This window comes from Cherax quadricarinatus, chromosome 59 (genome assembly GCF_038502225.1).
Source record: "Cherax quadricarinatus isolate ZL_2023a chromosome 59, ASM3850222v1, whole genome shotgun sequence".
Taxonomy (NCBI): Eukaryota; Metazoa; Arthropoda; class Malacostraca; order Decapoda; family Parastacidae; genus Cherax; species Cherax quadricarinatus.
The window spans coordinates 23963594-23981093 of NC_091350.1; the positions used below are offsets into that span (position 1 = coordinate 23963594).

General features: G+C 40.8%; 1 protein-coding gene across 1 annotated transcript in view; it reads right to left on the reverse strand.

The window, feature by feature from the left end:
• Positions 1–17500, reverse strand: part of LOC128698835 (nephrin-like) — an 829595-nt gene that overhangs the window by 424871 nt on the left and 387224 nt on the right. Inside the window, exon 2 of the mRNA XM_070097658.1 lies at positions 8431–8563. Within this exon, the coding sequence (XP_069953759.1) occupies positions 8431–8563 (133 nt within the window). The remainder of the gene's footprint in view (positions 1–8430; positions 8564–17500) is intronic.

Here is a 17500-nt window from a genome sequence, read left to right on the forward strand (position 1 = left end):
TCACTTTTAATTGTCTTCTTTAACATACCCTACCAAATTAATCCACCAACCTCTGCAACTTCTCTTCAGAATCTCCCAAAAGCACAGTGTCATCAGCAAAGAGCAACTGTGGCAACTCCCACTTTGTGTTTGATTTTTTATCTTTTAACTCAACACCTCTTTCCAAGACCCTCGCATTCACTTCTCTTACAACCTCATCAATAAATATATTGAACGGTCACAGTGACATCAAACATCCTTGTTTAAGACCTACTTTTACTTGGAAATAATCTCCCTCTCTCCCACACACTCTAACTTGAGCCTCACTATCCTCGTAAAAACTTTTCACTGCTTTCAGTAACCTACCTCCTATACCATACACCTGCAACATCTGCCACATTGCCCCCCTATCCACCCTGTCATACGCCTTTTCCAAAACCATAAATGCCACAAAAACATCTTAAACCTCATCTAAATACTGTTCACTTATATGTTTCACTGTAAACACTTAGTCTACACACCCCCTACCTTTCCTAAAGCCTCCTTGTTCATCTGCTATCCTACTTTCTATCTTACTCTTAATTCTTGCAATAAGAAGTCTAACATACACTTTACAGGTATACTCAACAGACTTATTCCCCTATATTTTTTACACTCTCTCTCATCCCCTTTGCCTTTATACAAAGTTACTGTGCATGCTCTCTGCCAATCCCTAGGTACTTTACCTTCTTCCAAACAATTATTAAATAATAGCACCAACCACTCCAAAATATATCCCCACCTGTTTTCAACATTTTTATCTTTATCCCATCAATCCCAGCTGCCTTACACCCTTTCATTATTCCCACTGCCTCACGAACTTCCCCCACACTCACAACTGGCTCTTCCTCACTCCTACAAGATGTTATTCCTCCTTGCCCTATACACGAAATCACAGCTTCCCTATCTTCATCAACATTTAACAATTCCTCAAAATATTCCCTCCATCTTCCCAATACCTCTAACTCTCCATTTAATAACTCTCCTCTCCTATTTTTAACTGTCAAATCCATTTGTTTCCTAGGCTTCCTCAACTTATTAATCTCAACTTATTAATTCGTTTCTGGCTCTTCTGCTGATCTCTTTATTTTCCTGGGCACTTTGTCTTCTGTACCTTTTCCATTCTCTAGTAAACCTAGTTTTTGCCTCCCTACACCTTTAGGTGAACCAAGGACTCGTTCTGATCTTCCCATTATTTCTGTTTCCCTTGGGAACCAACCTCTTCTCTGCCTCCTTGTATTTTGTTGACACATAGTCCATCATTTCTTTTACTGGTTTTCCTGCCAGTTCTCTCTCTCACTGAACGTCTTGCAGGAAGTTCCTCATATCTTTGTAGTCCCCCCTTTTGTAGTTTGGGTTTTCCCATCCTATTCCTGCTACTTTCTCCACTTGTAGCTCAACTATGTAGTCAAAGCACAGAACCTCATAATCACTAGCTCCTACTTGCCTTTCATACATAATATATTCGATGTCCGAACTACTCAAGGTGAATACAAGGATCATCCTCACCTCTCTCTCTCGGGTAGTGTCTCTAATATGTTGATTCATGTGGTTTTCCAGTACCAGATCCACCATCTTGGCTCTCCATGTTTCGGGACCCCCATGGGGCTCCAGGTTTTCCCAGTCAATCTCCTTGTGATTGAAATCACCCGTAACTAGTAACTTTGCTCCCCCAATGTGAGCACTTCTAGCCACCTCGGCTAGTGTGTCGACCATTGCTCTGTTACTTTCGTTGTGTTCTTCTCATGGCCTCCTGCAGTTCTGTGGTGGGTTGTACATTACTGCAATTACCACCTTATGGCTCTCAGACTGGATTGTTTCATCCATTCCTTCCATTTTTCTCAAATTCCCACCGGTTTTTAATGAGCAGTGCAACTCCTCCTCCCCCTCTCCTCCCTCTATCTTTCCTGAGTATTTGATATCCGGATGGGAAGATTGCATCTGTTATCATCCTGGTGAGTTTTGTTCCAGTGAGTGCTATTATGTCTGGGGATGTCTCCTTGATTCTTTCATGCCACTCCTCACACTTATTTATTATTCCATCTGCATTTGTATACCACACCTTCAACTTCTTTTCTAAAATTGTGGTCTGGGGGTATGCTGGGGTTGGGAAAGTGGGAGTCCTGATAAGGAACTATGGGTGGTTGCTGTGGGGGTGGAGTGTGTAATGAGGTGGGTGGGGGCATTTGATATGGAATGTATTTTTTGGGTTAGAATGTTTGGTTGCATTGGGGTTGTCCTGGTTGGGAGGCTTCTGTAGGTGGTTGTGAGGGAGGCTGTATTTGATCTTCCTCCCGAATTTGGGTTCTCCTGTCCATCTTCATCTTCACCTCTCTTTCCTCCTTTCGTCTTTGTATCATCTCTCTCAGTTTCTGCATTTCTTCTTGTGATCTGTTGCGGTTGAGATACACCTTCCGGTATGCTGGCATATCCCTTAGTCTTGCTTTCTCCTGCAGGATCCTGTTCTGAGTCGATTCTGCCTTGGAAGTCACTTTCACTCTCCAGGTTCTTCTTCTTGCAAACCCCCCTATTCTCAAAAAAATTGCCAGCTGGGTCATGTCATCTTCTCCTATTGCTTTTATGATGCTTTTGATCGCATTTTTCTCCCCTTGTCTTCTTGCATCGTAAGTTTCCCCTTCAATTTCCTGCAGCCTATGAACAAAGACTGACCTCTCCATTTCATTCTCCAACTGCATATCCCTATGTATCCACTGATTCAATTTAGTTTTCTCCATTGCAGCTTTCCTTTCTTCAGTTTTTTCACTATCTATTGTCCTTGGGCCCAGTGGCCTGTCATTTTCCCTTCTCAGCTTTCCCTGGGCTCTGCTGTGGTCTCTTAGAGCCTCCACGTATAGCTTAGCTCTTTCAGTTTCTACAGTCCCCTCGATTGCTCTTGATGTGAATTTCACTTTTTCGCAGGCTCCACAATGATGTGATATGGCTTCTGCATGCAGTTTTACTCCTTCGTTCCCTACAGTTCCCTTGTTTGTAGCTGAGGTAGCAGTCTCTGATGTCGTTCCCAAATTGTTCTTTAGTTCTTTAGGCTGTTTCAGATTTTTTAACTCCTCTCTGTATCCTAGTCTCTGCTGCTGTGACTTGCATTTCCCACTTCTTGCTTTTTGCATCTATCCTCTCTTCCATTCTGATGCTAAGTTCTTTTATCATCTTTCCCCATTCATGTTCCCTTTTCATGAGCTCTGCTGCCCAGTCTTCCTTTGTAGATTCATCCTCCAGTCCCTTGGTTTTCCTTCCTGCTCTCTGGCAACCCATTTTTTTTTTGGTTGCCACAGAATGAAAAACCTTATGTAATTCTGTCTGTTTGTTTTGCGGTGTGTTTGTCTGGGCGGGGGGGGGGGGAGGTATGGGAGAAGGGTGGGGAGGGGGATTGAGGGGAGAATATTGGGAGTGAGGAGGAGGGAGAAGCAAAGGGGAGAATGGGAGAGGGAGAGTAGGGCTATATCTGTTGTTTTAAGTGACTGTCGAATTTTACTCTTGTCTAAGCTCCTTCTCCTTAGTGTAGGGAAGGTACGTGAAACTGTGGATAGAACGAAAGTGAGGTAAAGCAGCTGGGATTGATGGGGTCAAGACAGAAATGGTACAAGCAGATGAGCATATTGTTGTGAAATAGCTGGTGCTTTAATTTAACAAATGTGTGAAAGATGGGAAGGTACCTAGGGATTGACAAAGAGCATACATAGTTCCTTTGTACAATGCAAAAGGGACTAAAGAAAACGTAAAAAATATAGTGGAATAAGCCTGTTGAGTTCACTTCGTAAAGTATATGTTAGAGTTATTATTAAGAGTAAAACAAAAAGCAACATTGCAAATGAATAAGGGGGCTTTAGGAAGGGTAGGATGTGTGTAGACGAAGTGCTTATAGTGAAGAATATAGGTGAACAGTATTTAGATAGAGGTTTTTGTTGAAATTATGGATTTGGAAAAGGCATATGATAGAGTGGACAGGGGAGCAATGTGGCAGATGTTGCAAGTGTATGGAATAGGTGGTAGGTTGCTGAAAGCAGTTAAAAGTTTTTATGGGGATAATGAGGCTCAGGTTAAAGTATGTAGAAGAGAGTGGTGTTATTTCCCGGTAAAAGTAGGCCATAGACATAGAAGTATGATGCCACCATGGGGTTTAAAGAGAATTCTTTAAACCCCATGGTGGCATCATACTTCTATGAATGCTCGGGTGTTGGCAAGAGTTGTGGGACTAAAAGATAAAGAATCAAACATAAAGTGGGAGTTGTAACAGACCATTTTTGCTGATGACACTGTGCTCTGGGAGATCCTGAAGAGAAGTTGCAGAAGTTGGTGGATGGGTTTGGGAGGGTATGTAAGAGAAGGAAATTTAAAGTGAACATAGGAAAGATTAAGGTGATAAGGATAACAAAAAAAAAAGTAATGAAAGAGTGGATATCAGATTGGGGGAAGGGAATGTGGAGGAAGTGAATGTATTCAGATATTTGGGAGAGAACTTGTCAGCAGATGGGTCTATGAAAGACGAAATGAATCACACAAGTGATGAGGGGAAAAAAGGTGAGTGGTGCACTAAATAGTCTGAGCAGAGAAAGAACGTTCTCCATGAAAGCAAAGTGGGGAATGTATGAGAATACAGTTATACAAACATTCTAATATGGGTGTGAAGCATGGGTGGTGAATGTTGCAACAAAGAGGAGAATGGAGGCTGTTGAGATATCGTGTCTGAGGGCAATGTGTGGTGTGAATATTATGCAGATACTCCGTAGTTTGCAAATTAGAGGGAGGTAAGGGCATTCTAAAAGTATTATCCGAAGGGCTGCGGAGGGTTTGTTGAGGTGACTCGAACAGTTAGAGAGGATGGAAAGAAATTGAATGACTTCGGGTATATATACGTCAATGGTGGAAGGAAGGTGAGGTAAAAGTCGTCCCAGGAAAGATTGGAAGGAGGGGGTAAAGGAGGTTTAGTGTGCCAGGGGCCTAGACTTCCAGCAAGCGTGCGTGAGCATGTTAGATAGGATAGAGTGCAGTAAATGTTTTTATGACCTAACGTGCTCTTGGAGTATGAGCACAGTAACATGAAGGGATTCAAGGAAACCAGTTATCCAGATTCTCAGTCCTGAAGGTGGGAAGTACATATCTCCACCCCTCTGAAGGAGGGCTGGAGATATGTTGCAGATTTTGAACAGTAGTGTAGGCACACCTCTGGCAAGACAGTGATAGAATGAATGATGATGATGATGATAGTGTTTCTTCTGTTTTTGGGTCACTCTGTCTCGGTGGGAAACGGTTGATGTCTACATATAAAAAAATAATATTTACTTCTGTAGTCTTAGAAGATTTCTAAGATCCTACAGATTATCTCTTGTACACTCCCTGTTTTCTTCCAATTTCTTGATCAAGTTTCTCTCTCATTTATCTGCCTCTTCCAATATTGCTCCTCGAATATTCTATTCTCCAATTCCTCTTGCATCTTTGTCCAGGCGTCAAAGGCAGTTTCACCTCTGATCCGATTTGTTTCGTCATTTATTTCATAAACGCTACAATACTCGCATTCAGCAGTCATTGTTTTTCCTCATTGTTCCATTCCACCTCAGCTGTGATGTTTTCCTTCTTCTCCATTCACAATATCTAATTAATATTTTTTTATTTTGTCTATTGTTGCAATTTGCTCTCAGGTATTTCAGAGTTTGGGAAGGATAAATGAGGTGTACTTATCTATATGTACTCACTAATATGTGGTTGTAGGGGTCGTGTCACAGCACCTGGCACTGCCTCTTCGCTGGGCGCTACTAGGTTCACTCTCTCCTTGCGCCAAGAGCCTCATAGAACCTCTTCTTAAAGTTGTGTAAGGATCCTGCCTCCGCTACATCACTCTCCATATTGTTCCAATTCCTGACAGTTCCAAGACATAAAAATTACTTCCTAACATCCCTATGACTCATTTAGTTTTCAGCTTCCAATTATGTACCCTTGTTTCTGTATCCCATTTCTGAAACATTCTGCTCCTGTTCACCTTGATATTTTATACATCGTTATCATATCCCCCCCTATCCCACCTGTCAGCTAAGTGTCATCTCATTAACTTCCCTTAACATCTTCTCATAGGACATACCCCTTAGCTAGGGACTAGTCTTGTTGAAAATTTTTTCACTTTCTTTAATATCCTGGTATCCTCGACCAGGTGTGGGTTTCATACTGATGCTGTTTACACAGTATGGAGCATTGAAAAATAAAATTTTCAGAGATGCCAGCTGCACTTTTCAGACATTATTTGTATGGTCACAACAAACTTCTGTGCAAAAAAATCAGACCATTTCATGCCCTTACCATTCACTTATATATCCATACCTCACCTATGCTATCTGTGCTTGGGTATCAACTGCAGCAACACACCTAAAGCCAATAATAACCCAACAAAAACCCGCAGTAAGAATAATCACTAAATCCCATCCCTGGCAACACCCACCCACCTCCCCCACTCTTCATAGACCTAAACTTACTCCCTGTTCAGAACATCCACACTTACTACTGTGCAATCTATATCTACAGGACCTTAAATTCCAATATTAACCTTGACCTAAAACGCTTTCTTGATAGTTGTGACAGGATCTACAGGCATAACACCAGACACAAACATCTCTATGACATTCCCCGTGTTCGACTAAACCTTTACAAAAATTCTATGTGTTTCAAAGGACCTAAAATCTGGAACACCCTACCTGAAAACTCTAGAACTGCAGACGCATTCATCACTTTCAAAACTACAGTTAGAAAACATCTTATCTCCCTGATCCACCCCGACAACTAACTACATGATAACCACCTGGTGGTTCACACTTACACTCACTCACCCACTGACTATAAACACAGAAATACTAATTTTAATCTTAAAATAATAAATCCTAACTAGTCATAAGTTTGCCTATGATACTCCAATATAGACACTTTGTATTGTGCCAAAACAAAAGCATTCACATTGCTAAACTCACAAATTATGATGTAGTCACTTAGCCTTAATACCATAATCTGTAAGGATTTAATGTTAAGAAGTAATCTAAGTCTGCCCGAAATGCCTAGCCATGCTAGGTGTCCTATGGCCCCCTCTGTAATTAGTATTTATAACATGTAAACCACACAATACCCAAAATCTGTAAACCCCACATTGTAACCCTTATAGAGAATAAACTTGAAGTGAATTGAATTGAATTGAATTTTGGTCCCATTTTCACGATGATGCTCCATGAAGGTGCAAGCTGCAAATTTTAGTGAATTTGTTAATAAAAATTGGAATAGTTGAAATGAGATCAAGTACTGCTGAATAGGCTTCCTATTTTAGGTGTCCCATAGCTGGCACTAGCGCACTCACCTCACACACTTAGGTCCGGAGTTCGAATCTCCGGTACGGCTGGAACACATTAGGGACGTGTTTCCATAAGACACCTGCTGTCCATTTTCACCCACCAGTAAAATGGGTACCTGGGTATTAGTCGACTGGTGTGGGTCGCATCCTGGAACACAACTGATTTAATCTGCCCGAAATGTTCACTATAACAAGCTGATTTATGCAATTGATGTCAGCTAGGCCTGAATACCTTGTACATGTACTTATAGAAATAAAGATTATTTATTATTATTATTATTATTATTATTATTATTTATTATTATTATTATTATTATTATTATTATTATTATTATTATTATTATTATTTTGGGTTTTGTATTAATTTTGGGCAGTGTGGGTGCCGGTTTTGGCAATTTTTTTTTGTGCCAGTATTATCAAAATTAAGTTATTCTTAAAAAATTTAAAAATATATTTATTTTTGCGAGTCTGTATAAAAACTTCTACAACAGTTGTATTATAAAGGTCGTTTCCTCAAAGAAACGAATCTCTTTATGTTAGTTTTTAAAGTTATAACGAGTCAGTTTTATAAATCAAACTCGTTTCCGGAAAATAATTGGAAAATGTCACTTCTGATCAGCAATAAGTCAGTGTTTGACTTTATTAGGTTATACTATGTTAAATGTACACTAGATATATTTCGATGGCTGAATGATCCGAGAAAGCATGTCTCTATTCGTATATCCGTGTGCATACATGCACGAATGTACGATATCAGAACAGTACAAATTGCGACGAAGCATTCACTAATTATAAGGGAACTAATATCCAGTTTGTTTTAGATCCACATTGTAAATCAGAAAATACGTACTCGAAATCTAATTCAAAACTTGCAAATAGTCAGAAGAGACCAGCGTCGTAAAACAGTTGAGATCAGTAAACCCAAAGCTGCTAAGATCTGGAGCTATCAAATAATAATCATCAAAGGGTTGGATTTTGTTTATTTCTAACATATAAAAAATCAGTCATGCTTACTTATCTTTGTGAGTTCTTTTAGTCACTAACAAGTGTGTATTACAGGAGATAATACTCACCTAAAGAATGGGATGTTCGATGCTTGCCTGTAGAAGAGGAGCAAGTTAGGAGTATCACCGTGAGGGTGAACCGTGGCTTTACATGGCAGAGCTACTGTGCTGTCCACCAGAGTCTCCACCATGCTCACAACAGCTGTATGGAAGAAGAAAAAGCATCGTTCAGCTTGAAATAAGAATCTCGCCATATAGTGAGAGTAACTAATTGTGTAAGAAGTTCCAGGTACTGAAATGGAGTCTTTACATTTGCATCTGAACTGCTATATCGACTTAGTCACAGAAGTTGCTAATGTACTGTTTGTGGGTAGCCAAAGCTGTTATTCACCTCACTTTTCTTTAGAGTCCCTACACTGCGCGGACTATGTTGAAACAGTGTAAGATCCATTGCCTGTCACATCTGTCCATGAAAGGAGACGTTCACTATAAGACACAAGGGAAAAAACTGTATAAATGAGTAAATTTATGTAATTGTTTAGGGATGTTATATTTTGCAACTGTCCTGAACTTCATACTCCTGAAAATAGGCTAAAATAAGATACATTCAGTGGTGCAGTGGTCTTCATCCAGGGCGAGGTGAACCACTCCACTGGAAAACCAATATTTTCAACGTGTCGGTTCTCTGAACCATTCATCGACAATATTTTCTTGAATTATACCAATAATTTTTAGTACAGAATATTAAACAATATTATAAGGGTAACAATGGTTAACGTTATTAAAATGGTGTTTTTATATTCTCACATTCGTCTTCACACATGAGTTATAGTTATAAACCATACCCCCGGCCGGGATTGAACCCGCGGTCATAGAGTCTCAAAACTCCAGCCCGTCGCGTCAGTTGAGTCAGTTATAGTTATATTATATAGATAAATTACTCACATGTGTAACACTTGGGTATCTTTATTCAGATACCCACGTGTTGCACATGCGCTTTAATTTATCAACTTGTCGGTTCTCTGGACCATTTATTTATATGTATGTAACATTTCTTGTATTTATCTTACAAGAAAAATGCCGCAAAATAGAAAAATTATGTAATATTGAGAATGGCCTATAATATAGTCTATGAAATGCCTGTTTACCTGGAGAGAGTTCCGGGGGTCAACGCCCCCGCGGCCCGGTCTGTGACCAGGCCTCCTTAGGTCAGTGTCCCAGGATGCGACCCACACCAGTCGACTAACACCCAGGTACCCATTTTACTGATGGAGAACATAGACAACAGGTGGAAAGAAACACGTCCAATGTTTCTACTCTGGCTGGGAATCGAACCCAGGCCCTCACCGTGTGAAGCGAGAGCGTTAACCACCAGGCCACCAGAGCCTGTTGTTCAAATGTTAATTCTGAATTTCAACATTTTCTCAGATCGAGTCGCCCTTGGGAAGGTCTCTGACGAACTGGATTATCCAGGCGTTAGAACAGCTCATAATAAATACACCTAACATTAAATTTGACGATGGAAATAAATGGTATAAAATACCGACACAATGGCAATATAAACACAAATGCAGTATAATGTGATCCTTTATTGACTACGTTTCGCCCACACAGTGGGCGAAAAGCCCACTGTGTGGGCGAAACGTAGTCAATAAAGGATCACATTATACTGCATTTGTGTTTATATTGCCATTAAATTTGACGATGAAGGCAAAAAAATAATGAACAGAATCATTATTGATCTATGTCATCGCATTTTAAACGAAAGATGAAGAAATTTGTAAAGTTATTTAATGACCCAGTTTGGTTCTTTGTCTGAAAATATAATGTGAGTACAGCAGTTGTCGTCTTTTTTTTTACTAAATATTCCAAAAATTAATTGTAACACATTTTGCCATTTGCGCCACCAGCTGAACAGCACCACCAGCTGAACAACACCACCAGCTGAAGAGCACCACCAGCTGAACAGCACCACCAGCTGAACAGCACCACCAGCTGAAGAGCGCCACCAGCTGAAGAGCGCCACCAGCTGAACAGCGCCACCAGCTGAACAGCACCATAAGCTGAACAGCACCACCAGCTGAACAGCACCACCAGCTGAACAGCACCACCAGCTGAACAGCGCCACCAGCTGAACAGCGCCACCAGCTGAAAAGCGCCACAAGCTGAAGAGCGCCACAAGCTGAAGAGCGCCACAAACTGAAGAGCGCCACCAGCTGAAGAGCGCCCCAAGCTGAAGAGCGCCACCAGCTGAAGAGCGCCACCAGCTGAAGAGCGCCACCAGCTGAAGAGCGCCACCAGCTGAAGAGCGCCACCAGCTGAAGAGCGCCACCAGCTGAACAGCACCACCAGCTGAACAGCACCACCAGCTGAACAGCACCATAAGCTGAAGAGCGCCACCAGCTGAACAGCGCCACCAGCTGAACAGCGCCACCAGCTGAACAGCACCACCAGCTGAACAGCGCCACCAGCTAAAGAGTGCCACCAGCTGAAAAGCGCCACAAGCTGAAGAGCGCCACAAGCTGAAGAGCGCCACAAACTGAAGAGCACCACAAGCTGAAGAGCGCCACAAGCTGAAGAGCGCCACCAGCTGAAAAGCGCCACAAGCTGAAGAGCGCCACAAGCTGAAGAGCGCCACAAACTGAAGAGTGCCACAAGCTGAAGAGCGCCTCAAGCTGAAGAGCGCCACCAGCTGAAGAGTGCCACAAGCTGAAGAGCGCCACAAACTGAAGAGCGCCACAATCTGAAGAGCGCCACCCATAACCTGGAACATTCTCCAGCATACTGGAATGGTCCTTCTCCGCGGAAGAACTTCGAGACCGGTCAATTCTTCTTGATCCTAGAAACTGGATTTTCTTTCATTTCATTGGATAAAATGTGAAGCCTTCCCATTCCCCAGATAATGAGAAATCAATACCAAATAGATAAACAGTGTTATTTATTTACCTCAGTCCTTCGCCTGTATGGAAGTAGTGCCTTTTTGGACGCTATCTTTGAAAATACATGATCATTATCGACGGACTTGGAGTATACCAGCCAATTTTGGTGCTATAGTTTATAAATGGTTCATACTGAAAAAAAAAAAACGAAAGATCCTTTAAAATGTAATTTTACGTAAAGAGAAGTACCAATATTATTTTCATAACACACAAGCCGTTTTCCACAAAGAGGGTTATCCGAAAAAAAACTCTTTCACCATCACTCATTCCATCATTTTTTTGCCAAGGGCACCCCATCATTATATCTCAGTTGCCCCTCCAAACTTCAAAATTTCCAATTTTCCTTCAAAGTGCAGGCATTGTACTTTCTACCTCCAAGACTCAAGTCCAGATTATATGTTTCTCCGAATCTCTTCATAAATGTTACCTCGCTCACACACGAACAGTAAGTCAGGTCATAGAAACCACTTGCCTTCCCTCACTTCCTTAAAGCCACGTTCACCCACGTCTGTTGGATGTCCAAGCTCTCACATAAAAAAAAAACTTTTTATCCCCTTCAATCTTTCCTAGAGTGACCCCTACTCTGTCTTCATTCCACCACAGATTCATTCGCCCTCAAAGTCATCCTATTTTGTCATTCTCTCGCAATGTACAAAAAAAAAAACATCAAAAGAGCGTTATCAGCTCTCTGGATGATACTTTTAGTAATCATTCACCTCCAAACTATAATTTCTCATAATATTCACACTACACATCGCTCATAGACATGTTATCTCCACTGTCTTCAGCCTCCTCCTCGCTGCAACATTTAAACCCACACCTTTAAAAAAGTGTTGGTACCACTATACTCTGATACATTACCCGTTTTGCTTCACCGATAACTTCTTCTCCACAGATGCCTCAGTGCACGATCTACCATTTTTCCCACATCAATTCCCTGGTTTACTTTATCTTTTATTATCTGCCCGCCGATACATCGACTTCCAAATATCTGAATAAATTTACTTCCTAAACACTCCATCCTTCCAAATGATATCTAGTCTTTCATTACCTATTTTTTTTTTGTTACTCTCATCAACTTGCTCTTTAATATGGTCACTTTCAGTTTCCTTATTTTACTTACCCTCCCAAATTGGTCCACCAGAATCCTCCCCCAAAAAAACCGTGTCATCAGCAATAAGCAGCTGTGACAATTTTCACTCTGTATTGGATACTTTTTCTTACAGTCCCACACCTCTTACCAATACCCAGGCATTCGCTTTCGCAACCCATCACCCGTAGGGATTATACTGCGCCTGTGGGGGATGGAAGAAATTCGGGCTCAATTCAGGGAACTGGAGCACGGATACAATTCCGTAGATAAAGAGCCCCTCAGCAGCCACTAGGAACCTCCCATGAGGGGAGGAACCCCATCTCTGTGTTAAACAACCACTGTGACATCACACAGTCATGTCTAAGAACTACTTCTGCTGGAAAATAATTTCCCCCCTTTCCTACATACCCTAACCCGAGTCACATTTTAAGTAAACTAATAGTTAACTCTCCACATCAGCTACATTTGACATATTGCTTCCCTATCCGCCTTACCACATGCATTTTCTATACACATAAATTGAACGGAAATTTCCTTACCGGTATCTAAATATTGTTTACATATAAATTTTAGCAGAAACACTTGGTGTACACATCCCCTGCCCATCCTTGTATCTTTTTATCTTCAGTCTTGTTCTCTGTCTTACTTTTAATTCCTTCAATAATAATTCTACTATACACTATGCTTGGTATGCTCAACAGGTTGATTCTCCCAAACTACATCTCAGTTTACTTTGAACATTTCTTTTTCCATCTCATCGATTCAGACGCTTTATCCTGTTTAGTTTTACCCACAACCTCACTCACCTTCCCCACACTCACATCCCATTGTTCTTCACTTCTAAATAATGTAATAATTAACTAATCAATGGATGAAGTCACTGCCTCCCTATCTTCATCAACATTTAACTGCTCCACAAAATATTCCATCCAGTACCTCAACCTCTCCATCTAATAACGTCTCTGGTTTGTCTTTAGATCCATTCGTTCCTTAGGCTTTCTTAATTAATTAATCTCACTTCTAATCTTTTTCTTATTTTCAGGAAAATTTGTTAACATAACTTCACCAACTCTCTCATTTGCTCTCTTTTTACACCCCTTCTACACTCTCTTAAACTCTTTAACTCTCCATAATCTCTACTTTTCTTATATCACTTTAACGTTTAAAAAACTCACTTGTGCTAGCTTTTTCTGTCATGTTACTCTCCTTACATCGTTATTCTATTAGTCGCTCCACTTCTTTCCTGCGACCACCTTCTTATATCCACTGCTGATGCTACAACTTATATAATGATCTAATGTATTTGTTGTCCCTCTAAAAGCATTTTCGTCCAGAAATCGAATAATCAGCTCTGTATCTACTAATACACGCTTTACCAAACCACTGTCATTTCGCCTTATATATCTCGATTCCTTATTTATCTTTTTTTTTTTTTCTAGAAATGCGTATTACCTATTATCTCTTACAGTCTCTCTCTCTCTCTTTTTTTTTTTTTTTTTTTTTTTTTTTTTTTTTTTTTTTTTTTTTTTTTTTTTTTTTTTACACGGGGTTTGACAAGGTTAAGGATCCCTAGCTTTATTAACAAGCTATTTACAGGTTAAGGATTCCTAACTTTATTGGCAAGCTAAGAGCTGTTACCTACATCAGCTCATTTGAAAGCATTTTTATTGTTATGAGACGTACAAGTAGGGAACAGGATGAAGTTGGAGCCATCTGCGGGCCAGCATTTTCATTTGATCAACTGACTTTATCTCGTTGACATCATTATGCTGTACGAATGTGTTCCATACTCGAGTCATCCTGGGTATGTATGAACTCAGATGGAGTGATGTTCTGGAGAAGGGTACAGCCAGAGTGAAGTTGCTGCTTTCTGCCCATCTTGTGGCATAAAAGCTTGTTTCACGCTGTCCTCGAAGTGGATCCAAGTGTGGTATTTTGACAATATTGGCCTTGTACATAACAGTAAGGCCACCCACATCCCTCCTGTGTTGAAGGCTCTGCTGAAATGACAGATCTATCCAGGATGGGTCCAGGCGAGAGATGAGACGTCTTGCTATGTTCTCTACTCTGTCAAGCAGTCGCAGATGAGAGGGGGGGCAGGCAAACCAAGAAAGTGGAGCATACTCAAGGTGTGAGCGTACTTGTGCCTCGTACAGGATCTTGCAACCCCTACTGTCAAGCAGATGCGAGATACGGCGAAGTGCTGTAAGCTTCCTGGCTGCCTTGTTTGCAAGATTTACAACATGGTTCTTCATGGTTAGTTTGGAGTCAAATTTCACCCCAAGGATATCAACTTCTTCTCCAGGTGCCAACACCCTCCCATTCATCCTTACTACTGCACCAGCATTACCATCATGGTGCCTAGAGACGATCATCATTTGCGTTTTCTCAGGTGCAAATGTTACTTGCCATCTATTTCCCCAAGCTGATATAGCTCTCAGCTGGTGATTGATGTAGCTTAGAGCAGCTGGCATTTCTTCTCTTGGATAAGTGAATGTCAGTGTACAGTTGTCTGCATATGCATGTGATTCTGGGATGAGATGAAGAAGGTCGTTGAAGTAGACATTCCATAACAATGGACCCAGCACGCTTCCTTGTGGAACACTTGCCCCAATAGGATGTCTTGCTGATTCCGTTCCTTTGAGAACTACACTTAGAGATCTACCTGAGGAGACATAGCGTAGAGCCTGCAATTCCCAGTGCTTGAAGTTTTGCTAAGAGGCCCAGGTGCTACACCCGGTCGAAAGCGCCAGCAATGTCCAGTGCTACCACACAGCTGACTTTGGATTCATCCAGTGACTGGTGTCACTTAGTGGAGAGGTTTAACAACAGATCAGCAGCAGAGTAACCTTTCCTGAAGCCATATTGACGATCACAAAGTAGTGAGTGGTAGTCAAAAAACTCTGTCATTTGTCTTGAGATTATTGTCTCAAGGATCTTACCAGTGATTGACAGGAGTGACACTGGTCTGTAGTTGCTGATTTCTGCTCTGCTCTTCTTTTTGTGAACAGGGACTACATTTTCCTCTTTCCATAGAGAGGGCCATTTACACTGTACTAGGCAGTGGTGAAAGATGCGAGTTAGAGGTGCTGCTAGCTGGTCTGCACATCTTCTCAACAATCTTGGGCTCAACTTGTCTGGGCCCACAGCCTTCTCTTGGTCAAGCGATTTAAGAAGGAAATGCACCTCCTCCTGCCTTATTGTCACCACTGACAGTTTTGACACAGTTCTTGCAGCTAGCCAAGGAGGGTCCCTTGCTGGATCAGGAACTTTCATTTCACCAACTAAGTAAACAAATAATTTAACCCACTTTTCACGTTTCACCCTTATTTAATTCACTTAATAATCCTTGAATATGAACATTAATAATTCCTCTTTCCTTTCCATAACTCACCATTTAACATTGCCACTACTCCCTCCTTAGCCTAATTCCCTCAGATACACCTTATCTAATCCCATTTATTTATCCCTCACTGAAACTCTCCTACGCCCTTCAACTTTGTCTCTCTTAAAGCCACGACATACAGTTTCTTTTCATTTATAACATTCACGATTATGTCTTTCGTATTGTCTTTACTACACCAAACACATTCAGACATTAGAACAATATATTATATAAACTGCTTGTAGAAGCTGGTATTCTAAAGGGAGGTGCTTGAAATTAGCCTTGAGATTACTAATATCATGAATGTCCTCGGATTATGAGCAACACCTAGCTCTGGTGGGTGCATGATTCTCGAAGGATCGCTGGTTAAGTGGTTAAGGCGATGTGAACAATGTTTTATCTCTTGAGGTGGGAGAATGTGTTTCAGGATCTAATCCCGGCTGGCCGTAGGTTGGTGAATACTTCAGTACCATTTGTTTCGTGGTTTTATATATATATATATATATATATATATATATATATATATATATATATATATATATATATATATATATATATATATTTATATATATATATATATATATATATATATATATACATTACATATATATATATATATATATATATATATATGTATGTATATATATATGCAAACAATCGCAAACGGGCAATCTTAACTATGCAGGACAAGCCACGGGAGGAAGGGGGGTGGAAATCTTAAGCTCAAGTACTGTTACACTTCTCAGTGCGCCATCAGGAGCTGTGCAATGTTACAAGAGAGCAACCAAAGCAGGGAGAGAGGTCTCACAGTAGCGTAGGTGTCACCGGCTACGGTTACCCTTAGACTGTGGTTAGTGGTCGGTGCCAACCCTACCCTACCATCATCCCCCTACCCTCATATGGGGTAGGACGGTTTCTGAGATGTCAAGTATGAAAATATAAGATATAAAAAGCCAGCCCTAAGCTTTTCCTAATCGTTTATAACAGGTCAAGTGGTTTGAAAAAATAAGTTTCAAGGTGGAATTATTGTGTGACCTTTTAAAATAATGAAAAAAGGGAATACAATGTGTTCTTTGTCCGTTTAAATGTCCTGCTCTGAGGTACTCGAATGTTCTACCCATGTACTCTGAGGTACTCGAATGTTCTACCCATGTACTCTGAGGTACTCCAATGTTCTACCCATGTACTCAGAGGTACTCGAATGTTCTACCCATGTACTCAGGTACTCGAATGTTCTACCCATGTACTCAGGTACTCGAATGTTCTACCCATGTACTCTGAGGTACTCCAATGTTCTACCCATGTACTCTGAGGTACTCCAATGTTCTACCCATGTACTCTGAGGTACTCCAATGTTCTACCCATGTACTCAGAAGTATCTCTTCCTAAATATTGTCTACTATTTTCCTCAGTGTCGGTTACTATGCCATACATGGGGATCTTCTATGCCTATCCGATAATATTTCTATAATCTAAATTCTACTAATACCCTTTAACCTCTTCTTACGTTATCTCGTTATCTTGTGTGCTTGTCACTTTATTGTACATTAACAGCTACAGGTGTTATATAACCAACACAACTGACGTGGTTTGAAGTTTTGGTGCGTAGACACTGGTCGGGCGTCACCAGTCCATTAACCCACCTGACATAATGAACAATAATGATTCCTGATTTCTGATTTGAATCCTACTTGGAATATTTAATTAGATATCATCCATATA